The following is a 26,381-nucleotide window of genomic DNA, read 5'->3' on the forward strand; positions in this document are numbered from 1 at the left end:
GGCTATATGAAAATACATTGAACAGGCTAATGCTAACAGGTATAAGAAGATACCCATATGGACAGACAGGTGCTTCTGCTACCCATAACGCATTGCAACTACTGACTGAGCCTTCAAAATAAAGTTCAGCCAAACCAATGCTGACTGTGTATGTAGAAATTATCTTTTTAACCAAATTGCTATTTTTAACATGAATTACAACATATTTATTCTTAACTTATTAAGCGTTTTTAACCATTTTTTTAAAGAAGCACTTTTACCTTGAGCAGAACAAAGAAAAAACGACAGGTTCAGTCTTTTATTTCTACCATAAAGAAACGACAGGTTCAGTCTTTTATTTCTACGATAAAGAGACGACAGGTTCAGTCTTTTATTTCTACGATAAAGAAACGACAGGTTCAGTCCAATGGCCGCTGCTGCTCTGCTTTATGACCACGACACTGGGGGCCGCCATTGCTGTAGTACCTCCATATCGCCACTAGGCCCCCATTGAAAAGCATAGATACAGACGGCATCTCTGGAATCGCCCATATATGGTCATTTTTGAAAACAGTTAAGGGGGAAACAATTTTGAAAAAATGTATATTTTCTCCAATTATTCAAAAACTACTTTAACAAATGCTGAATTATGAATATAGTTTGTACTAAATAAAGATACAAAGACATGGGGAGGAGCAAAGTGGCTCAACAGCCCAAAAATACATGAATAACGGTGAATGCTAACTTGATGCTACATGTTAGCATCGGGCTAATGCTAACGGTTAGCTAGCGCTTGCGACAACTGCCGTTTTTTCACTTCTACTGAACAATCTGCTGTGAGAAAATATCCATATGGGCCCGATTTACACTTGACTTTATTTATGTGATAAATAAGTTCATATTCCACCAGAAAATGGCTGAAAAGAGTGAAAATAGTCTGCGTTCACGTGACATCACAACATTCTAAAGAGCCATAGTTTAACATTGAGGTGGAGCAACTGACGGTAACTATGGTAACGGTGGTAACTGACAAAATGCATATTTTTATGTCTTTGTTTTTTGGCTCATCTCAGTCATTACTGGAGGAATCCACATGAAACACAAACTGTCACAAAGTTCATCGTCTCCTCTGTCGGCACATATGAACTAATGTACAATTATTATCTCTAAAAAATGTCAAAAAGTGGTGACAATATGTGAAAACATGAGCGTGATGTTGTCCAATAGAAAGGACTTTCAAACAAAAAAATAATATCACAGGTTTGTGAATCCGATCACGATCAAACACTGAAGAGGAAAAACGTTTTGGAGATTTCTCCCAAAAACTGCATTTCTCCCATAGAGTTACATTGACCCTGCCCTCCATCTGACATTATGACATCATCACATTATAAATCGTGAACGCCGCCTATTGCTGGGTTGCAGGTGACATCACAGCATTCTAAAGGCCTATACTATTATATAAAGGAAAAATTATTTTGTTTTTGAGGAAATTTTTGGTCTTGTACAGAGATATCTTGGACCCAGTGACTGATATTAAAGATCATTTTTTAAATTCATATATTTTCTTTTTAGCTATGACTTGTGAAAGTGTAATGTTATTAATAGGAAAAACTGGCTCTTGCCCCCCGCTGGGTCCGATGACATCATCACATTCTAGAACCTGCAACCCAGCAATAGTGTTTCTCTAAAGATTCTATTTTCCCCCTCGGCGAAGCCACGCCCCCTTCTATGACGAGACGCCGTCTGTGTCTAATGGAGTTTAAACGCCTTAAAAACAACTTTAACGCCGGGTTTCAATGTTTCCAACTCTAGACGAGGCTGATCTTCCTCCTGAGAAAACGCTTTGTCACAGTTTAAGAAACCAGGCTGGTTTTCCTAAGAAGAATTTTAGAAATCTGGTACTTACTGAGGGTCGGACTGTTAGCATTGGAGCAGCGCGAGCTACACGTCACGCAAGGGGCGGAGTCTACAGTGAAGATCCCGCCCTTATGCCCTTTTTAGGAACAGGCTTCGTCAGAGCTGGGGAGGCGGAGTCTCGACCGTGGTCATTATGGTGAGGTTAGCGCTAGATCGTCTGCTCCGGAGGGACGGTCTGCTGTGAGTTTGTATAGATCTATGAGTTGGTTTGTCTAAAAATACAAATAATCCTAATCCTTAAGGTTAACCCCTTAACTCCCACCTGAACCGAGCACAGTTTCTCCAGTTTGGCTTTACCCCAATCCAAAAGCTTCTGGGAAAAAGCTGAGAAAATAGCAGTAAAACAATGATGGAAATGTGACAAAAAAGTGACAAAAAATGGACGAAAAAATGACAAAAAATTGACGAAAAAATTGATAAAAAAATTGACAAAAAAATGACAAAAAATTGATTAAAAAAATGACAAAAAATGACAAAAAAATGATTAAAAAATTGATAAAAAAAATTGATAAAAAAAATTGACAAAAAAATGACAAAAAAAGACAAAAAAATGACAAAAAAATGATAAAAAAAATGACAAAAAATGACAAAAAATTGATAAAAAAAATTGACAAAAAAATGACAAAAAAAGACAAAAAAAATGACAAAAAAATGACAAAAAAATGATAAAAAAATGATTAAAAAATGACAAAAAATTGATCAAAAAAATGGACAAAAAATGGCAAAAAATTGACAAAAAATGACAAAAAATGGATAAAAAAATGGACAAAAAAATGACAAAAAATTGATTAAAAAAATGACAAAAAATTGACAAAAAATTGATAAAAAAAATGACAAAAAAAGTCAAAAATGTGACAAAATGTGACCAAAAAAAAGACAAAAATGTGATAAAAAATTACAAAAAAGTTACAAAAATGAGTTGAACACCCAACAAAAAAATGTTGGCTGATCTGATGACGTGAGGGAAAAGATCCTCTCGGTTCAGGCGGGAGTTAAGAGGTTATAACCATTTCCCTGGCCCTAACCTTCATTTGTCCCTCCGGAGCAGACGATCTAGCACTAACCTTATGGTGAACGGGGAGGAGTGAGCAGGAGACGTCCATTTATAAACAGTCTGTGCTTCAGTCTTTTATTTCTACCATAAAGAAACGTTCAGTCTTTTAGTTTTATCTTATGACAAAAGTCTTTATTATCGACACAAAAACATGAAAAGTAGAAAGACATTATTTTATTACAATCGACATCAAAAATCCAGAGTTTGTACAAAGTCCGAGCGTTTCCGTCCGAGTCCGTTGGCTTTGGGGGCGGAGCTTTAGGGGCGGAGCTTTAGGGGCGGAGCCTCAGCTGCGGCTCAGGTTTGGAAAGGCGCTCCTGGTGGTGAGTCTCCGCTTCGTGGCCTGATCCACCGAGCGCTGGTACTCGTCCAGTTTGTCCCGCAGTTTGTTGTAGATCTGAAAAAAAAAACAAGATGTTTGAGTCAAATTCAAAGCTTTTTCACGCCTGAACCTGATCAACGGGTTTACGATTATAGATGATTTTTATTCTCCAGTTTGGCTTTACCCCAATCCAAAAGCTCCTGGAAAAGAGGTGTGAAAATAGCGACAGAACTGAGACGAAAACAATGATGGAAATGTGACAAAAAGTGACAAAAAATTGACGAAAAAATGACGAAAAATTGATAAAAAATTGACCAAAAAATGACAAAAAAATGATAAAGAAAATTGACAAAAAATGACAAAAAATTGACGAAAAAATGACAAAAAAAATGACAAAAAATTGATAAAAAAAATTGACAAAAAATGACAAAAAATTGACAAAAAAATGACAAAAAATTGATAAAAAAAAATTGACAAAAAAATGATAAAAAATTGACGAAAAAATGACAAAAAATGACAAAAAATTGATAAAAAAATGACAAAAAAATGATAAAGAAAATTGACAAAAAAATGACAAAAAATTGATAAAGAAAATTGACAAAAAATGACAAAAAATTGACGAAAAAATGACAAAAAAATGACAAAAAATTGATAAAAAAAATTGACAAAAAAATGATAAAAAATTGACGAAAAAATGACAAAAAATGACAAAAAATTGATAAAAAAATGACAAAAAAATGATAAAGAAAATTGACAAAAAATGACAAAAAATTGACGAAAAAATGACAAAAAAATGACAAAAAATTGACAAAAATTGACAAAAAAATGACAAAAAATTGATAAAAAATTGACAAAAAAATGACAAAAAATGACAAAAAAAATGACAAAAAAATGACTAAAAATTGATTAAAAAAAATTGACAAAAAATGACAAAAAATTGACGAAAAAATGACAAAAAATTGACAAAAATTGACAAAAAAATGACAAAAAAAATGACAAAAAATGACAAAAAAAATGACAAAAAAATGACTAAAAATTGATTAAAAAAAATTGACAAAAAATGACAAAAAATGACAAAAAAATGACAAAAAATTGACAAAAATTGACAAAAAAATGACAAAAAATTGACAAAAAAATGACAAAAAATGACAAAAAAATGACAAAAAATTGATAAAAAAAATTGACAAAAAATGACAAAAAATTGACGAAAAAATGACAAAAAAATGACTAAAAATTGATAAAAAAAATTGACAAAAAATGACAAAAAAATTGACGAAAAAATTGACGAAAAAATGACAAAAATGTGACAAAAAAAATGACAAAAATTTGATAAAAAAGTTACAAAAATGAGTTGAACACCCAACAAAAAAATGTTGGCTGATCTGATGACGTGAGGGAAAAGCTCCTCTGGGTTCAGGCGGGGGTTAAGAGGTTAACCATTTCCCTGGCCCTAACCTTCATTTGTCCCTCCGGAGCAGACGATCTAGCACTAACCTTATGGTGAACGGGGAGGAGTGAGCTGGAGACGTCCATTTATAAACACTCTATGGTTCAGTCTTTTATTTCTACCATAAAGAAACGTTCAGTCTTTCAGGTTTATCTTATGACAAAAGTCTTTATTATCGACACAAAAACATGAAAAGTAGAAAGACATTATTATTATTACAATCGACATCAAAAATCCAGAGTTTGTACAAAGTCCGAGCGTTTCCGTCCGAGTCCGTTGGTTTTGGGGGCGGAGCTTTGGGGGCGGAGCCTCAGCTGCGGCTCAGGTTTGGAAAGGCGCTCCTGGTGGTGAGTCTTCGCTTCGTGGCCTGATCCACCGAGCGCTGGTACTCGTCCAGTTTGTCCCGCAGTTTGTTGTAGATCTGAAGAAAAACAACAACATGTTTGAGTCAAATTCAAAGCTTTTCCACGCCTGGACCTGATCAACGGGTTTATGATTATAGATGATTATTATTCTGCAGTTTGGCTTTACCCCAATCCAAAAGCTCCTGGAAAAAAGGTGTGAAAATAGCGACAGAACTGAGACGAAAACAATGATGGAAATGTGACAAAAAGTGACAAAAAATTGACGAAAAAATGACGAAAAATTGATAAAAAATTGACCAAAAAATGACAAAAAATGACAAAAAAATGATAAAGAAAATTGACAAAAAATGACAAAAAATTGACGAAAAAATGACAAAAAAAATGACAAAAAATTGATAAAAAAAATTGACAAAAAATGACAAAAAATTGACGAAAAAATGACAAAAAAATGACAAAAAATTGATATAAAAAAAATTGACAAAAATTGACAAAAAAATGATAAAAAATTGACGAAAAAATGACAAAAAATGACAAAAAATTGATAAAAAAATGACAAAAAAATGATAAAGAAAATTGACAAAAAAATGACAAAAAATTGATAAAGAAAATTGACAAAAAATGACAAAAAATTGACGAAAAAATGACAAAAAAATGACAAAAAATTGATAAAAAAAATTGACAAAAAAATGATAAAAAATTGACGAAAAAATGACAAAAAATGACAAAAAATTGATAAAAAAATGACAAAAAAATGATAAAGAAAATTGACAAAAAATGACAAAAAATTGACGAAAAAATGACAAAAAAATGACAAAAAATTGACAAAAATTGACAAAAAAATGACAAAAAATTGATAAAAAATTGACAAAAAAATGACAAAAAATGACAAAAAAAATGACAAAAAAATGACTAAAAATTGATTAAAAAAAATTGACAAAAAATGACAAAAAATTGACGAAAAAATGACAAAAAAATGACAAAAAATTGACAAAAATTGACAAAAAAATGACAAAAAATTGACAAAAAAATGACAAAAAATGACAAAAAAATGACAAAAAATTGATAAAAAAAATTGACAAAAAATGACAAAAAATTGACGAAAAAATGACAAAAAAATGACTAAAAATTGATAAAAAAAATTGACAAAAAATGACAAAAAAATTGACGAAAAAATTGACGAAAAAATGACAAAAAATGACAAAAAAATTGACGAAAAAATTGACGAAAAAATGACAAAAATGTGACAAAAAAAATGACAAAAATTTGATAAAAAAGTTACAAAAATGAGTTGAACACCCAACAAAAAAATGTTGGCTGATCTGATGACGTGAGGGAAAAGCTCCTCTGGGTTCAGGCGGGGGTTAAGAGGTTAACCATTTCCCTGGCCCTAACCTTCATTTGTCCCTCCGGAGCAGACGATCTAGCACTAACCTTATGGTGAACGGGGAGGAGTGAGCTGGAGACGTCCATTTATAAACACTCTATGGTTCAGTCTTTTATTTCTACCATAAAGAAACGTTCAGTCTTTCAGGTTTATCTTATGACAAAAGTCTTTATTATCGACACAAAAACATGAAAAGTAGAAAGACATTATTATTATTATTACAATCGACATCAAAAATCCAGAGTTTGTACAAAGTCCGAGCGTTTCTGTCCCGAGTCCGTTGGTTTTGGGGGCGGAGCTTTGGGGGCGGAGCCTCAGCTGCGGCTCAGGTTTGGAAAGGCGCTCCTGGTGGTGAGTCTTCGCTTCGTGGCCTGATCCACCGAGCGCTGGTACTCGTCCAGTTTGTCCCGCAGTTTGTTGTAGATCTGAAGAAAAACAACAACATGTTTGAGTCAAATTCAAAGCTTTTCCACGCCTGGACCTGATCAACGGGTTTATGATTATAGATGATTATTATTCTGCAGTTTGGCTTTACCCCAATCCAAAAGCTCCTGGAAAAAAGGTGTGAAAATAGCGACAGAACTGAGACGAAAACAATGATGGAAATGTGACAAAAAGTGACAAAAAATTGACGAAAAAATGACGAAAAATTGATAAAAAATTGACCAAAAAATGACAAAAAATGACAAAAAAATGATAAAGAAAATTGACAAAAAATGACAAAAAATTGACGAAAAAATGACAAAAAAATGACAAAAAATTGATAAAAAAAATTGACAAAAAATGACAAAAAATTGACGAAAAAATGACAAAAAAATGACAAAAAATTGATATAAAAAAAATTGACAAAAATTGACAAAAAAATGATAAAAAATTGACGAAAAAATGACAAAAAATGACAAAAAATTGATAAAAAAATGACAAAAAATGATAAAGAAAATTGACAAAAAAATGACAAAAAATTGATAAAGAAAATTGACAAAAAATGACAAAAAATTGACGAAAAAATGACAAAAAAATGACAAAAAATTGATAAAAAAAATTGACAAAAAAATGATAAAAAATTGACGAAAAAATGACAAAAAATGACAAAAAATTGATAAAAAAATGACAAAAAAATGATAAAGAAAATTGACAAAAAATGACAAAAAATTGACGAAAAAATGACAAAAAAATGACAAAAAATTGACAAAAATTGACAAAAAAATGACAAAAAATTGATAAAAAATTGACAAAAAAATGACAAAAAATGACAAAAAAAATGACAAAAAAATGACTAAAAATTGATTAAAAAAAATTGACAAAAAATGACAAAAAATTGACGAAAAAATGACAAAAAAATGACAAAAAATTGACAAAAATTGACAAAAAAATGACAAAAAAATGACAAAAAATGACAAAAAAATGACAAAAAATTGATAAAAAAAATTGACAAAAAATGACAAAAAATTGACGAAAAAATGACAAAAAAATGACTAAAAATTGATAAAAAAAATTGACAAAAAATGACAAAAAAATTGACGAAAAAATTGACGAAAAAATGACAAAAAATGACAAAAAAATTGACGAAAAAATTGACGAAAAAATGACAAAAATGTGACAAAAAAAATGACAAAAATTTGATAAAAAAGTTACAAAAATGAGTTGAACACCCAACAAAAAAATGTTGGCTGATCTGATGACGTGAGGGAAAAGCTCCTCTGGGTTCAGGCGGGGGTTAAGAGGTTAACCATTTCCCTGGCCCTAACCTTCATTTGTCCCTCCGGAGCAGACGATCTAGCACTAACCTTATGGTGAACGGGGAGGAGTGAGCTGGAGACGTCCATTTATAAACACTCTATGGTTCAGTCTTTTATTTCTACCATAAAGAAACGTTCAGTCTTTCAGGTTTATCTTATGACAAAAGTCTTTATTATCGACACAAAAACATGAAAAGTAGAAAGACATTATTATTATTATTACAATCGACATCAAAAATCCAGAGTTTGTACAAAGTCCGAGCGTTTCTGTCCCGAGTCCGTTGGTTTTGGGGGCGGAGCTTTGGGGGCGGAGCCTCAGCTGCGGCTCAGGTTTGGAAAGGCGCTCCTGGTGGTGAGTCTTCGCTTCGTGGCCTGATCCACCGAGCGCTGGTACTCGTCCAGTTTGTCCCGCAGTTTGTTGTAGATCTGAAGAAAAACAACAACATGTTTGAGTCAAATTCAAAGCTTTTCCACGCCTGGACCTGATCAACGGGTTTATGATTATAGATGATTATTATTCTGCAGTTTGGCTTTACCCCAATCCAAAAGCTCCTGGAAAAAAGGTGTGAAAATAGCGACAGAACTGAGACGAAAACAATGATGGAAATGTGACAAAAAGTGACAAAAAATTGACGAAAAAATGACGAAAAATTGATAAAAAATTGACCAAAAAATGACAAAAAATGACAAAAAAATGATAAAGAAAATTGACAAAAAATGACAAAAAATTGACGAAAAAATGACAAAAAAATGACAAAAAATTGATAAAAAAAATTGACAAAAAATGACAAAAAATTGACGAAAAAATGACAAAAAAATGACAAAAAATTGATAAAAAAAAATTGACAAAAATTGACAAAAAAATGATAAAAAATTGACGAAAAAATGACAAAAAATGACAAAAAATTGATAAAAAAATGACAAAAAAATGATAAAGAAAATTGACAAAAAAATGACAAAAAATTGATAAAGAAAATTGACAAAAAATGACAAAAAATTGACGAAAAAATGACAAAAAAATGACAAAAAATTGATAAAAAAAATTGACAAAAAAATGATAAAAAATGACAAAAAATTGACAAAAAATTGATAAAAAAAATTGACAAAAAATTGATAAAAAAATGACAAAAAAATGATAAAGAAAATTGACAAAAAATGACAAAAAATTGACGAAAAAATGACAAAAAAATGACAAAAAATTGACAAAAATTGACAAAAAAATGACAAAAAATTGATAAAAAATTGACAAAAAAATGACAAAAAATGACAAAAAAAATGACAAAAAAATGACTAAAAATTGATTAAAAAAAATTGACAAAAAATGACAAAAAATTGACGAAAAAATGACAAAAAAATGACAAAAAATTGACAAAAATTGACAAAAAAATGACAAAAAATTGACAAAAAAATGACAAAAAATGACAAAAAAATGACAAAAAATTGATAAAAAAAATTGACAAAAAATGACAAAAAATTGACGAAAAAATGACAAAAAAATGACTAAAAATTGATAAAAAAAATTGACAAAAAATGACAAAAAAATTGACGAAAAAATGACAAAAATGTGACAAAAAAAATGACAAAAATTTGATAAAAAAGTTACAAAAATGAGTTGAACACCCAACAAAAAAATGTTGGCTGATCTGATGACGTGAGGGAAAAGCTCCTCTCGGTTCAGGCGGGAGTTAAGAGGTTAACCATTTCCCTGGCCCTAACCTTCATTTGTCCCTCCGGAGCAGACGATCTAGCACTAACCTTATGGTGAACGGGGAGGAGTGAGCAGGAGACGTCCATTTATCTACAGTCTATGGTTCAGTCTTTTATTTCTACCATAAAGAAACGTTCAGTCTTTCAGGTTTATCTTATGACAAAAGTCTTTATTATCGACACAAAAACATGAAAAGTAGAAAGACATTATTATTATTATTATTACAATCGACATCAAAAATCCAGAGTTTGTACAAAGTCCGAGCGTTTCCGTCCGAGTCCGTTGGCTTTAGGGGCGGAGCTTTAGGGGCGGAGCTTTGGGGGCGGAGCCTCAGCTGCGGCTCAGGTTTGGAAAGGCGCTCCTGGTGGTGAGTCTTCGCTTTGTGGCCTGATCCACCGAGCGCTGGTACTCGTCCAGTTTGTCCCGCAGTTTGTTGTAGATCTGAAAAAAAAACCAAGATGTTTGAGTCAAATTCAAAGCTTTTTCACGCCTGGACCTGATCAGCGGGTTTATGATTATAGATGATTATTATTCTGCAGTTTGGCTTTACCCCAATCCAAAAGCTCCTGGAAAAAAGCTGTGAAAATAGCAACAAAACTGAGACGAAAACAATGATGGAAATGTGACGAAAAATGACCGAATAATTATAAAAAAGACAAAAAAACTAAATAAAGTGACACAAAAAAATGACAAAAAAAAATAATAATTAAAAAAAGACACAAAAAATGACTAAAGTGACAAAAAAAGACAAAAACAAAATGACAAAACTAAATTATTAAAAACATAATAAAAGTGACAAAAAATGACAAAAAAAATAAATAAAAAAGACAAAAAAATTAAAAAGTGACAAAAAAATGTCAAATAATACAAAATGACAAAAAACAAAATGACAAAAAAACTAAATAATAAAGACACAAAAAAAAGACAAAAAAAATAATAATTAAAAAAAGACACAAAAAATGACTAAAAAGTGACAAAAAAAGACAAAAACAAAATGACAAAACTAAATTATTAAAAAAATAATAAAAGTGACAAAAAAACGAAATAAAAAAGACACAAAAATGTCAAATAATAAAAACACACACACAAAAAATGACACAAAAAAACTAAATAAAAAAGACAAAAAAAAGTGACCAAAAAAACTAAATAATTATTTTAAAAAAATGACACAAAAATAATAAAAAAAAAGACAAAAAATGAAAAAGTTACAGAAAGAGTTTTCCGCCCCCAAAAAAGATGGAAAATAATGTGCTGACGTGAGGAAAAAGATCCATTTAGTTTTGTAGGTCTTTCAAATGAGGCGTTACACTGGCCTAACAGGATTTGGGTAAAGCTGAACTGGAGAAAATGCTCTGGGTTCAGGCGGGAGTTAAGAGGTTAAAGGAAACTCTGATCTGTGTCTGAAGAACTTTATAAAACTACAATTACAAAAGAGTTTCATGAACGTCTCAAACACAGAAATAAATGACTTTTAATGATAGTTTTTCATAATTACAAATGGCCGCCGTGTTTTAAGTGATGTCACAATGAACCGTTTCCAGTTTGTGAGTTTGTGTATGTTTGGTCATGTAGTTTTTCCTGCCGCTCCGTGAAGCCCTGATTCGTGTCCAGATGTTCGGTGTTGGGTGTTTGTTTAGGTGAAGCACATCTGGACTCACGCAGGTGTTGGTCTGCGTCTCGCTCAGCGCCCGCAGCAGCTGGTCGATGGCCGTGTACGGCAGCCAGACGAGCGGCCCCGTCGCCGACAGCGGCTTCTGAAACACAAACACAGGAGTTAAAGAGGGGGTTTTCTCAATCACATAGCACCATCTATATCACACTACAATGATGACAAACCTTCTGTTGGTCTGTAAATGCAGTAAATTAGAATAACTGCCTTGTATAAAATGTCTCTCTCAAAATGGCTGTAGTGAATGTCTTGAAATAGGCCTCTGTCTCTTTAAGAACCTCTGAGCCTTTAGACACGCCCCCTCCACACGCTGTCTGTGGCATCAGTGGGGAGGGGGTTCTGCTGAGGAGCAGTGGTTGGTCACTCGGCTGGTGACCAAAGCTCGGAGGCGTCTCCAGGAGGTGGGGGCGTTCCTAGGAGGACTCAGGCAAACCTATCCCTAAAATGGCCGCCATCAGAGTTTTTACAGATTACTCAGAAATACGTGAATGTGCCAAGGCAACACTTCAGCCATGTTTTTAATGAGGGAGTGACAGAATAACATGATGGAAAGCTGGAAAAAGCACATTTACATCTACACAAGGTGATCCATGTCCCCAATGCCTTTCACTCTCCACACTTATTGATTTGAAAGATTTCCCGGCGTCTTCACCAGAGGCTCTGCCTGTTTTAATCAGTCAGGGCATAAATAAAAATAAAGTTTGGGTCCGGTTGCCGACCGACCCTGTCAATTTACGTGTTTATTTTATGAGCTTAAGAAGTGCAGCCATGTTCCAAGTACTCACCGTACGCACAGCAAATCCAAATACACCAATACATTCTAGGGCTGAAACGATTAATCGACGACTGATCGATTATTGAAATAGTCGACAACTATTTTAGTATCGATTAATCGTTTTCTGGCTCACACAGACTCAAATGGAGCAAAAATGACATAAAAAATGTAGTTTTTTTTGATGAAATCCTACTTTGATTGTATATTTAGGGTCTGTGCTGTTTTGTACATTGTAAATTTCATTAATAGAGCCTCAGAAAACATTTCCCTTTAGTTTACTCCATCAGCACATCCTCAAACAGCACCGCTTAAGCTATAATGTGATCAAAGAAAATTGAAAACATAAAACTTTTCCTACACCGTTCACAGCCAAGCGATTAATTGATTGATCGATTAATCCATTACACAATAATCATTAGCTGCAGCCCTCACACACGTTCTCTGCAGAAGCTTCTCTGTGACGGCGCCGGAACCGCGTGTCTGAGTTTCTGGTTTCTACAAAGTTGTTGGGGGGGGGGGGGGGGGGAGAAGATCGGGGGGGGGGGGGGGGGGGGGGGGGGGGGAGGCACAAAACCTGGTGCCCCATTTACAGTGTTAGAATTAGGGCTGCCCGATTATTGAAAAAATAATAATCACGATTATTTTTGTCATAATTGAAATCACGATTATTCAAACGATTATTTGTTGCCTTTAAAAAAAACATAAAAAAAAATGACAAAAATCCATAAAAAAGACAAAAATCCATTAAAAAAAGTGACAAAAATCCATAAAAAATGACAAAAATCCAGCAAAAAAGTGACAAAAATCCATAAAAAAATGACAAAAATCCATAAAAAAAGTGACAAAAATCCATAAAAAAATGACAAAAATCCAGCAAAAAAGTGACAAAAATCCATCAAAAAATGACAAAAATCCATAAAAAAAGTGACAAAAATCCATCAAAAAAGTGACAAAAATCCATCAAAAAAGTGACAAAAATCCATCAAAAAAATGACAAAAATCCATAAAAAAAAGTGACAAAAAACCATCAAAAAAGTGACAAAAATCCATCAAAAAAGTGACAAAAATCCATCAAAAAAAGAAAAAAATCCATTAAAAAAAGACTAAAAAACATAAAAAAATGACAAAAAAAACATTAAAAAAAGTGACAAAAATCCATAAAAAAAGTGACAAAAATCCATAAAAAAAATGACAAAAATCCATAAAAAAAGTGACAAAAAACCATCAAAAAAAGACAAAAATCCATCAAAAAAAGACAAAAATCCATAAAAAAAGACTAAAAAACATTTAAAAAAATGACAAAAAAAACATTAAAAAAAGTGACAAAAATTAAAAATTAGAAAAGAAAACGTGAAAAAAAAAAAAAAAAATTATAATCGATTTTTTGCGATTATGCTAATTTTGATTAATTGCACAGCCCTAGTTAGAATATCCGACTTTTGTTCATCGCAGCATCAATGCCAGAAGCTAGAATATTGCAGGACAAACATATTACATGAAAATAAGAAAACCTCATTCATCATTTGAATAAATATTGTGAACTTATACATTTGTAAACAGCTCAACATTAATATTCATCTGTTTGTCGTTCAAATGTTAAAACTATTGTGGCTCTTTGAGACTTTGGGTTTGGAAATGGAGACGCCTGGACTCGATTCTGATCTTTTACAATGACGGACGTGTGTAACGGCTCAAACATTTGTCCGTGTGACTCCACAGCGCCAAACAAAACTGTGGTTAGGATCTAAAACATTAAAAAGAAATCCCTCAACTGACCAACAGGAACCAAAACTGTGCGGTCAGGATCTAAAACAGGCGTCTCAGACATGCGGCCCGAGAGGTCATTTTTTGCGGCCCGCGAGATAATTACTTATTTATATTATATGCGGCCCGCCGGTAAATCACATTAAACACGTTAGAACTACATTTCCCATGAGGCACCGCGCGGTAGCGCCAACTCTGCTGTGGACGCGAGAATGTAAACATCAGACAGGGAAAGGGAGATGCGCCGCTGTCCCTGAATGCATCTCCCACGCTGCCTCCACTGACCAAAACAACAGCGCGTGGTTCCAGCGGCTACATCATGGAGAAGTTAAGGCTTATTGACAACCTTAGACACGTAAAACAAGCGGCGGTGGGCGCTGGGCAGGTGGAGACAGGCCTGTGTTTGTGGATTATAAAGTTTTTCCACCTGGAGCTGAGACTGACCAGACGAGTGAGAATCATGGATAACGAGGTTTAAGAGCAGCGAGTTCTACGGATCCTCAGAAGATCGAGTGCACAGTGAGTGTAGTGTTTTATGTTTATTCTGTGGAGTAAAGTCAGCCCTTAATGTGCGGCTGTTGCACGGACTTATCTGACATGAAGCGCGTGCGTTTGTTGATGCGTTTGCCCGTGTTACACATTGAAAGGAGCGGGGTTGAACTGGTGTGACTGTCCCATAGACTGAAAAACTATTGCCATTCTTCAGTTTATGGACAAGCCCGACGCTGATGGTCTATTCACTTTTTGTTTATCCCGATTTGGCGAGAGCCCAACGAGTCAGGGAGAGCACGGCGGAGCGAGACGTCTCTGCTCCGCCTCCAACCCTGTGTGGGCGGCAGGCGATCTCGTCCACATTCGCCCAATTCTTGACAGATTTTTTGACAGAACGCGACAATTCCCAATAACCCGCAACAGCGCGCAACAGCGCGCAACAGTGCGGGACGCATATTCGTGACAGTGCGTAATAATTCGTGCCATTAATCACAACACGCAGCAACAGTTCGTGGCGGCGCGTGGAACCTCTACCAATTCCACTCACATTCGTGATCCTGGGCCACGAATGTGGATTCGTGGCATTCGTAACGCATCGTGTCTATGTGTAAACCCAGCATTAGGACATTCCAAAGCGAACACATTGCATTGCATAGTGTTTAAAAGCGTCACAACAGTAAAGTGAGGAGCCTTTTCTCTCCATCTCTCTCTCAGAGCTACATTATCAGGTCAATGAATTTAATCTTTATTAAGGACACATGCGCGAACACATGACCCATAGTTACATTACAAATAGAGAATATGGAAATGTATTAAAATACTGCAAATAATGACAGCAACATTGACAGTAAAAAATATAAGCCCTATCAGTTCTGACTGTCAGTCAGAAAAAGGTCAGAGGTCAGTGACTCCACATTATTTACATGAGGTGAATCTCACTGAGCTGATCTCAGACACTCCAGAGTCTGGAAAAGTGTCCAAGTCCACACATTCATCGATGTGTTTATTATATGACAGGGTGAAAATTAACACAGAGCAAAACAAGTTTGAAGCTGATGCTTTTTGCTGGTGCTCATGATCAGCTCCAGTCCCTGGTTGTGCTTTTCAACATTAAATTAAAATGACATTTGTACATTTTGCATTTCTTTAAAAGGCTCACAGACAGAAACTGGACCTGACTCCTGAAAGATCATTCACTGATGCCCAGAGCCAAAATGAGATTAATTACAAAAAACTAATTGTCTAAGTCTGTAATTTCAAATCTAGAACCTCGGCAAATGTTTGGCTGATTGGAAACCTCTGGAAGCTTAAGCATGAGCAGATAGGTAATGTACAGTCTATTTTAAGTTATATTATAGCAAACAATAAAAAGTTGCTAAATCATAATTGACTTAATATAAAAGGCTTCGTCTGTTGCGGCCCCCGACCAACACTGGGTTCGCATTTTTGGCCCCCGGTCCAAATGAGTTTGAGACCCCTGATCTAAAACATAAAGAAAAATCCCTCAACTGACCAACAGGAACCAAAACTTTTCGTATCGATGGAGATTTCAACATTTGTCCAAATCGTTCAGCCCTGAATGAGTCCGATCTGAAACAAGACCTCAGTGTTTTCAATAATAAGGATCTGCTGTGAGAGTGCGCCCTCTGCTGGCAGGAGCAGATCAAACACGGTATTTGTTAACGTTCATGTTTACTGTTTAAAATCCTTAAAGCAGCACTAAGTAACTCTTCCCCCTAGAGGCCATGAGCGCAACTGCAGGTGTCGTAGCAAGTTACGATTTTTTAACTTATTGTCTTGGAGAGTAAATCCTACGCTGACAGGAAAGACAAAGGGACAGAGGGATAATGTTCATCCAATTATACGATGGAAATATTTTTTTTCACTCAAACTTGGCTGTAAATACTGTTTAACCCCTTAACTCCAACCTGAACCGAGCACATTTTCTCCAGTTTGGCTTTACCCCAATCCAAAAGCTTCTGGGAAAAAGGTGTGAAAATAGCAACAAAACTGAGACGAAAACAATGATGGAAATGTGACAAAAAAGTGAGAAAACATTGACAAAAAATGTCACAAGAAATTGATGAAAAAGTGGCAAAAATGTGATAAAAATGCGACAAAAAAATGATAAAAATTCGATAAAAAATTTACGAAAAAATGACAAAAATGCGACAAAAAAATGATAAAAATTCGATAAAAAAATTAAGGAAAAAAAACAACAAATGTGATAAAAATTTGACAAAAAAATGACAAAAATGCGACAAAAAATGATAAATTGATAAAAAATGGACGAAAAAAACAAACAAAAAATGGACAAAAAAATGACAAAAATGTGACGAAATATGACGAAAAATGTGATAAAAAAATGGACAAAAAAATACAAAAATTTGACAAAAAACGACAAAAAACGACAAAAATTTGACAAAAATGTGATAAAAATGTGACAAAAATTTTTACAAAAAATTTACAAAAAATTTACAAAAAATGATAAAAATTCGATAAAAAATTGACGAAAAAAACAACAACAAATGTGATAAAAATTTGACAAAAAAGTTACAAAAATGAGTGTAATACCCAACAAAAAAAATGATGGGAAAAAACCCTGACGACGTGTTCATGACGGTTCAGGCGGGAGTTAAGAGGTTAAAAACAGGGCGGGGGCCTCTTGTTATTTGCGCCCTGCCCCCCTGTGGCTCTGCACGGCCCTGCTCTGTGTATGTTTCTCCCGCTGTCGCCCACAAAGGAAATGACCATATTTGGATCACGGCCTTTCCTGCTACACGTGGATACCAAGCATGTCAGTGAGAGTCCACGTAGGATAAATAAACCTGAGCTTTACCTCGATCCCGAAATACTGGTGCCCCTTCCCCAGCACCGCGTCCACGTACTCCATCACCAGCTCCGCCGCCGCGTCCAGGAGGTCGAAGTTCAGGTAGAGCCGCAGCAGCGCCGCCGCGTCCACGGCCTGCAAAGCATCATGGGTAAGACTCTGTGACCACGGCGTTCGGGCCACGTGAGCGCCTGACCTTGTACGCCGCGGTGATCCAGGCGGGGAGGGGCACGGCGTGGGACAGCAGCTTGGCGATGACGTGCCGGTGGTGCCGCCCGTCGCCCGAGAAGCGCTCCAGGTACGAGGCCAGTAAGCGCCAGGCCTCGTCGGCGGCGCTGAGGGAGAGACGAGACCGTGAGGGGGGGGGGGGGAACGGACGGCGAGGTGAACAGAGCGGACGCAGACGCACCTGGACTCTTTGGTGTTGACCACCGTGGACAGCTGGTTCACCGCCAGCCACGCCCACGCCTCGTTCTGGACGTCCTCGCCGCCGAACTGCAGCTTCACACACCTGACACGAGGACGAATGAGGTCATCACGTGGAAGGTTAATCATGAGGTCATCACGTGGAAGGTTAATCATGAGGTCATCACGTGGAAGTTTAATCATGAGGTCATCACGCACACGGTAATAATGAGGTCATCACGTGGAAGTTTAATCATGAGGTCATCACGTGGAAGGTTAATCATGAGGTCATCACGCACACGGTAATAATGAGGTCATCACGCACACGGTAATGATCAAAACTAATGTCGAGCTCAAGCTGAGTGTTGTTTAACCTCTGACCAGCCGCCAAAACCAAATCCATTCTCTCCTCTTTGCCATTGTCCTCACTTTTTATTTCCCTTAAGTGTTTTTGTCACTTTCTGCTGGATTTTTGTCATTTTTTGCTGGATTTTTCTCATTTTTTTGTCATTTTTTTGCTGGATTTTTGTCTTTTTTCAGCTGGATTTTTGTCACTTTTTTGCTGGATTTTTGTCACTTTTTTGTCATATTTTTAATGGATTTTTCTCATTTTTTTGCTGGATTTTTGTCATTTTTTGCTGGATTTTTCTCATTTTTTTGCTGGATTTTTGTCACTTTTTTGTCATTTTTTTGTCTTTTTTTTGCTGGATTTTTGTCATTTTTTTGTTGGATTTTTGTCACTTTTTTGCTGGATTTTTCTCATTTTTTTGCTGGATTTTTGTCACTTTTCTGTCATTTTTTTGTCTTTTTTTTGCTGGATTTTTGTCTTTTTTCAGCTGGATTTTTCTCATTTTTTTGTTGGATTTTTGTCTTTTTTTGCTGGATTTTTGTCACTTTTTTGTCATTTTTTTGCTGGATTTTTGTCACTTTTTTGTCATTTTTTTGTCTTTTTTCAGCTGGATTTTTGTCACTTTTTTGCTGGATTTTTGTCACTTTTTTGTCATATTTTTGCTGTATTTTTGTCATTTTTTTGTTGGATTTTTGTCACTTTTTTGCTGGATTTTTCTCATTTTTTTGCTGGATTTTTGTCACTTTTTTGTCATTTTTTTGTCTTTTTTTTGCTGGATTTTTGTCTTTTTTCAGCTGGATTTTTCTCATTTTTTTGTTGGATTTTTGTCTTTTTTTGCTGGATTTTTGTCACTTTTTTGTCATTTTTTTGCTGGATTTTTGTCACTTTTTTGTTGGATTTTTGTCTTTTTTTTTGCTTAGTTTTTGTCACTTTTTAGCTTTTTTTGTTGTATTTTCATCCTCATTTTCTTCGTTTTTTGCCTGTGTTTTGAAGAAGCTTTAGATTTGGAGAATTTGGAGGAAACATGTTCAGGTGGGAGTTCAGAGGTTGAGCTTCAGGTTTTCATGGTCAGTGTGGTTATGGCGCCCTCTGGTGGTTTTTCCTCAGACTGGATTAATGCACTGACTCATGAAGTTAACCTGAACTCCTGACTTAGAGCTTTTAATGTTGTTCCGTTTTAATAATAAATAAAAAATCTCTTTAGTTTTAGTCGAGTTAATCTGATCAATTTAGTCAACTTTGCATTTAAAATATGAAACTGTTTGGGGATTTATTTGTAGCAGCACAGTGTGTTCCGTGTTAGAGCTGTGGACACATGAGCAGAGCGACCGGCGGCCATTTTGTCTTGACTGTTTGTTTGTGGAGACTCACTTAAAGGCCAGTCCCTCGAACACCGGCGTGAGCGGGAGTTTAAACGTCTGACACAGAGACACGGCGCCGTCGAAGAGTCCGGTCTGAACCAGCAGAGACACCATCTCCACGGCCGAGGCGCTGCCTGAGGAGGAGCAGGAGGAGGAGGAGGAGGAGCAGGAGGTTAATGGTTAAAGCAAAGACAGTGTGTGATTGTTCATACAGCCGCGGTACCTGCGATGGCGGCGGACGGCGGGTGGTGCTGAGCCAGCGTGAGGCGACTCCTGGACAGCATGTACTCCTTCTCCAGGTCCGGCAGCTCCAGGATGTCCACCTGACCTCGCACTGGACCAGAGGGAGGAGACAGTGAGTGTGGGCAGGGCCGGAGCCAGGATGTAAAGAACAGTCAGGTCCGGATAATTCTTCTCTCAGGAATTATTCAAAGACTCAGATGTAACTTCCTGTATTTTAAATGATCAAAAACACTTTTGTCTCATCCTGAAGCTGTTTTCAAAAATGTCTTTGTGCTGCACCGTTTGGGACCAGGAGCCTGAGTGAATGTGTGAGTGAGTGGACGGTGGTCGGACATGCAGATGGTGCAGAATATCGCAAAATAAAATATCTATTTAACATCTATTTCATCCATTATTACTGTGAAGCAGGTTTTCCAAACAGTGTTGCTCGCCTGAGTGAGAGGCAATAAGAAGGTCTTGTCCTAAATAAACACTAACATATTAAATGAAAATGTCTGTTTTTAATTGTTGTGAAAACGAGGCTGTGGGTGTGAACGGGTAAAGCTGAGGGTTTTGCTTTGGCTCATTCTGAACATCAGACTCTGGTTTGTACACTGCGCTCTGGCCCCGCCCCCTCTGCGTCGCCCTCTCTGACCCCGCCCCCTCTGCGCTCTGGCCCCGCCCCCTCTGCGTCGCCCTCACTGTCAAACCACTGGTAGTTACAAAGGTGAATGCGCAGGTTTAAAGGAATAGTTCACCATTTTTAGATACTAAGATATGTTCTTACCTGAGCTTCGACGAGTTGATACGTACCTTTCTGGTCTTTGTGCGTGCCCTCAGTCACGCAAAAAGACCAAAGATGTTGCTAGCATTTGACCTCTCCCAATGTATTCCTATAGCTCCAAATAGGGTGATGTTGGAAGCTACCAAGCTCCTCCACATTCACGCACAAAAAACAGACAGGTACGTATCAACTCGTCGAAGCTCAGGTAAGAACATATCACAGTATGGAAGAACTGTGAACCATTCCTTTAAGCTCTCATTAAAGCGAAGATCATTTAAAGACGCAGGACAATTTTTCCTCCTCTCGCTCCTCAAATCAGAATGAGGAAAACTCCTGTTAGAAATGAAGTCACCGTCAGTCCATCAAATTGCTAAGAGCTCTTACGCCAAACCGGATGTGCGTCAGCGTCCGCCATGGCAAGTTGCTTCCAAATTGGTAAGTCAGTTAGTAAGTAGTTAGGAAAAGGAGCCTCGATGCTAACTATCATAGCCACTTTAGCATAGGGACCTCTGGTGCTAACTATCATAGCCACTTTAGCATAGGGACCTCTGATGCTAACTATCATAGCCACTTTAGCATAGTGACCTCTGATGCTAACTATCATAGCCACTTCAGCATAGGGACCTCTGATGCTAACTATCATAGCCACTTTAGCATAGGGACCTCTGATGCTAACTATCATAGCCACTTTAGCATAGGGACCTCTGATGCTAACTATCATAGCCACTTTAGCATAGGGACCTCTGATGCTAACTATCATAGCCACTTTAGCATAGGGACCTCTGGTGCTAACTATCATAGCCACTTTAGCATAGGGACCTCTGATGCTAACTATCATAGCCACTTTAGCATAGGGACCTCTGGTGCTAACTATCATAGCCACTTTAGCATAGGGACCTCTGATGCTAACTATCATAGCCACTTTAGCATAGGGACCTCTGATGCTAACTATCATAGCAACTTTAGCATAGTGACCTCTGATGCTAACTATCATAGCCACTTTAGCATAGGGACCTCTTATGCTAACTATCAGCCACTTTAGCATAGGGACCTCTGATGCTAACTATCATAGCCACTTTAGCATAGGGACCTCTGATGCTAACTATCATAGCCACTTTAGCATAGTGACCTCTGATGCTAACTATCATAGCCACTTCAGCATAGGGACCTCTGATGCTAACTATCATAGCCACTTTAGCATAGGGACCTCTGATGCTAACTATCATAGCCACTTTAGCATAGGGACCTCTGATGCTAACTATCATAGCCACTTTAGCATAGGGACCTCTGATGCTAACTATCATAGCCACTTTAGCATAGTGACCTCTGATGCTAACTATCATAGCCACTTCAGCATAGGGACCTCTGATGCTAACTATCATAGCCACTTTAGCATAGGGACCTCTGATGCTAACTATCATAGCCACTTTAGCATAGGGACCTCTGATGCTAACTATCATAGCCACTTTAGCATAGGGACCTCTGATGCTAACTATCATAGCCACTTTAGCATAGGGACCTCTGGTGCTAACTATCATAGCCACTTTAGCATAGGGACCTCTGATGCTAACTATCATAGCCACTTTAGCATAGGGACCTCTGGTGCTAACTATCATAGCCACTTTAGCATAGGGACCTCTGATGCTAACTATCATAGCCACTTTAGCATAGGGACCTCTGATGCTAACTATCATAGCAACTTTAGCATAGTGACCTCTGATGCTAACTATCATAGCCACTTTAGCATAGGGACCTCTTATGCTAACTATCAGCCACTTTAGCATAGGGACCTCTGATGCTAACTATCATAGCCACTTTAGCATAGGGACCTCTGATGCTAACTATCATAGCCACTTTAGCATAGTGACCTCTGATGCTAACTATCATAGCCACTTCAGCATAGGGACCTCTGATGCTAACTATCATAGCCACTTTAGCATAGGGACCTCTGATGCTAACTATCATAGCCACTTTAGCATAGGGACCTCTGATGCTAACTATCATAGCCACTTTAGCATAGGGACCTCTGATGCTAACTATCATAGCCACTTTAGCATAGTGACCTCTGATGCTAACTATCATAGCCACTTCAGCATAGGGACCTCTGATGCTAACTATCATAGCCACTTTAGCATAGGGACCTCTGATGCTAACTATCATAGCCACTTTAGCATAGGGACCTCTGATGCTAACTATCATAGCCACTTTAGCATAGGGACCTCGGGTGCTAACTATCATAGCCACTTTAGCATAGGGACCTCTGATGCTAACTATCATAGCCACTTTAGCATAGGGACCTCTGGTGCTAACTATCATAGCCACTTTAGCATAGGGACCTCTGATGCTAACTATCATAGCCACTTTAGCATAGGGACCTCTGGTGCTAACTATCATAGCCACTTTAGCATAGGGACCTCTGATGCTAACTATCATAGCCACTTTAGCATAGGGACCTCTGATGCTAACTATCATAGCCACTTTAGCATAGTGACCTCTGATGCTAACTATCATAGCCACTTTAGCATAGGGACCTCTTATGCTAACTATCAGCCACTTTAGCATAGGGACCTCTGATGCTAACTATCATAGCCACTTTAGCATAGTGACCTCTGATGCTAACTATCATAGCCACTTCAGCATAGGGACCTCTGATGCTAACTATCATAGCCACTTTAGCATAGGGACCTCTGATGCTAACTATCATAGCCACTTTAGCATAGGGACCTCGGGTGCTAACTATCATAGCCACTTTAGCATAGGGACCTCTGATGCTAACTATCATAGCCACTTTAGCATAGGGACCTCTGGTGCTAACTATCATAGCCACTTTAGCATAGGGACCTCTGATGCTAACTATCATAGCCACTTTAGCATAGGGACCTCTGGTGCTAACTATCATAGCCACTTTAGCATAGGGACCTCTGATGCTAACTATCATAGCCACTTTAGCATAGGGACCTCTGATGCTAACTATCATAGCCACTTTAGCATAGTGACCTCTGATGCTAACTATCATAGCCACTTTAGCATAGGGACCTCTTATGCTAACTATCAGCCACTTTAGCATAGGGACCTCTGATGCTAACTATCATAGCCACTTTAGCATAGGGACCTCTGATGCTAACTATCATAGCCACTTTAGCATAGTGACCTCTGATGCTAACTATCATAGCCACTTCAGCATAGGGACCTCTGATGCTAACTATCATAGCCACTTTAGCATAGGGACCTCTGATGCTAACTATCATAGCCACTTTAGCATAGTGACCTCTGATGCTAACTATCATAGCCACTTCAGCATAGGGACCTCTGATGCTAACTATCATAGCCACTTTAGCATAGGGACCTCTGATGCTAACTATCATAGCCACTTTAGCATAGGGACCTCTGATGCTAACTATCATAGCCACTTTAGCATAGGGACCTCGGGTGCTAACTATCATAGCCACTTTAGCATAGGGACCTCTGATGCTAACTATCATAGCCACTTTAGCATAGGGACCTCTGGTGCTAACTATCATAGCCACTTTAGCATAGGGACCTCTGATGCTAACTATCATAGCCACTTTAGCATAGGGACCTCTGGTGCTAACTATCATAGCCACTTTAGCATAGGGACCTCTGATGCTAACTATCATAGCCACTTTAGCATAGGGACCTCTGATGCTAACTATCATAGCCACTTTAGCATAGTGACCTCTGATGCTAACTATCATAGCCACTTTAGCATAGGGACCTCTTATGCTAACTATCAGCCACTTTAGCATAGGGACCTCTGATGCTAACTATCATAGCCACTTTAGCATAGGGACCTCTGATGCTAACTATCATAGCCACTTTAGCATAGGGACCTCTGATGCTAACTATCATAGCCACTTTAGCATAGGGACCTCTGATGCTAACTATCATAACCACTTTAGCATAGTGACCTCTGATGCTAACTATCATAGCCACTTTAGCATAGGGACCTCTGATGCTAACTATCATAGCCACTTTAGCATAGTGACCTCTGATGCTAACTATCATAGCCACTTTAGCATAGGGACCTCTGATGCTAACTATCAGCCACTTTAGCATAGAGACCTCTGATGCTAACTATCATAGCCACTTTAGCATAGGGACCTCTGGTGCTAACTATCATAGCCACTTTAGCATAGGGACCTCTGATGCTAACTATCATAGCCACTTTAGCATAGGGACCTCTGATGCTAACTATCATAGCCACTTTAGCATAGGGACCTCTGATGCTAACTATCATAGCCACTGTAGCATAGGGACCTCTGATGCTAACTATCATAGCCACTTTAGCATAGGGACCTCTGATGCTAACTATCATAGCCACTTTAGCATAGGGACCTCTGATGCTAACTATCATAGCCACTTTAGCATAGGGACCTCTGATGCTAACTATCATAGCCACTTTAGCATAGTGACCTCTGATGCTAACTATCATAGCCACTTTAGCATAGGGACCTCTGATGCTAACTATCAGCCACTTTAGCATAGAGACCTCTGATGCTAACTATCATAGCCACTTTAGCATAGGGACCTCTGGTGCTAACTATCATAGCCACTTTAGCATAGTGACCTCTGGTGCTAACTATCATAGCCACTTTAGCATAGTGACCTCTGGTGTTAACTATCATAGCCACTTTAGCATAGGGACCTCTGATGCTAACTATCATAGCCACTTTAGCATAGGGACCTCTGATGCTAACTATCATAGCCACTTTAGCATAGGGACCTCTGGTGCTAACTATCATAGCCACTTTAGCATAGGGACCTCTGGTGCTAACTATCATAGCCACTTTAGCATAGGGACCTCTGATGCTAACTATCATAGCCACTTTAGCATAGGGACCTCTGATGCTAACTATCATAGCCACTTTAGCATAAGGACCTCTGATGCTAACTATCATAGCCACTTTAGCATAGGGACCTCTGATACTAACTAACCAGTGATTAGGAGCTATGTGCCGTCCCATAAGCCACTGCGCCAAAGCACCCCCACCCCCCTCGCCCCCACCCTCGAGTGATTCATGCGCAACCACTGTTGATTGACAGGAGCACATTTAATAATAAAAATAATAATAATTAAAAAATAAGATTCTGCTTAAGCCAAACTTTATAAAGTGATAAATCCATGTTGTCGTCCCCACAGCTCAGTCACATGTCAGTGTTAAAGAGGAAACTCAGGAAACAGATTAAATGCTTTTGTTTTCATTTAGTAGAAACTTAAGCCACATGGATCATTTGCTGCTGTCGCTTTAAGAAACAGCTGTTGAAATAAAATAACACTAAAGTGAAATGTTTGGATCATTTGGATTTATTTTTCTCCTTAAATGTCTTTGTTTGGACACTATGTTGTTGTTGGACACTAGGGGGCCACATGCACTTTTGTTTGGCCTGCTCCACCAATAACTTTAAAGAAGAAGAAAAACAGCTGTTGGTGATGTCACTTCCCTTTCCCCTGTTTAAGGATGGATGGAATGTGCAAATGCTGCTGAAGCTCTAGTTCCCAAACTGCACAGAGGTCTAACAGTCGACCCCATGAAAGGTTAAGGAGTTAGTTGCTAGTGTTAGTGCTTAGAGGCTACAATTTGATGGTTTCGGACGCAGCCTGCATCTGGATCAAACTTTGGCGGGTTCATGCTAAAGGCGCTGCTGTTGTCGTGAGGCTGACGCAGCCGCGCCTCCGCCTCACCCAGTTTTACACACTCGAGTCCAAAGCAGCTCATGAGGTTTTAGAGTGAGACACATTTAGGTTCAGAACAAGCTCATCCACGTCTGAACTAGAGGCTCCTCCGCCTGT

The 26,381-nt window shown here is 37.5% G+C and overlaps 1 protein-coding gene across 2 annotated transcripts in view; it reads right to left on the reverse strand.

Annotated features, from left to right (window-relative positions):
* Nucleotides 1-8,489: 8,489 nt before the first annotated feature.
* nup160 (nucleoporin 160) overlaps nucleotides 8,490-26,381 on the reverse strand; it is a 59,120-nt gene continuing 41,228 nt past the window's right edge. Inside the window, exons 27-33 of one of the 2 annotated variants that reach the window (XM_079583074.1) lie at nucleotides 19,787-19,897; nucleotides 19,574-19,697; nucleotides 17,858-17,959; nucleotides 17,645-17,783; nucleotides 17,458-17,583; nucleotides 11,577-11,672; nucleotides 8,490-8,636 (exon numbers count right to left, since the gene is read on the reverse strand). In XM_079583074.1, coding sequence (XP_079439200.1) covers nucleotides 8,526-8,636; nucleotides 11,577-11,672; nucleotides 17,458-17,583; nucleotides 17,645-17,783; nucleotides 17,858-17,959; nucleotides 19,574-19,697; nucleotides 19,787-19,897 — 809 coding nt within the window. In that variant the 3' untranslated portion in view covers nucleotides 8,490-8,525. Of the gene's footprint in view, nucleotides 8,637-10,219; nucleotides 10,360-11,576; nucleotides 11,673-17,457; nucleotides 17,584-17,644; nucleotides 17,784-17,857; nucleotides 17,960-19,573; nucleotides 19,698-19,786; nucleotides 19,898-26,381 lie in introns of those variants that run through there. The other variant, XM_079583073.1, reaches the window with a different exon arrangement.

The sequence above is a fragment of the Gobius niger genome (genome assembly GCF_951799975.1).
Source record: "Gobius niger genome assembly, contig: SCAFFOLD_107, whole genome shotgun sequence".
Classification (NCBI taxonomy): Eukaryota; Metazoa; Chordata; class Actinopteri; order Gobiiformes; family Gobiidae; genus Gobius; species Gobius niger.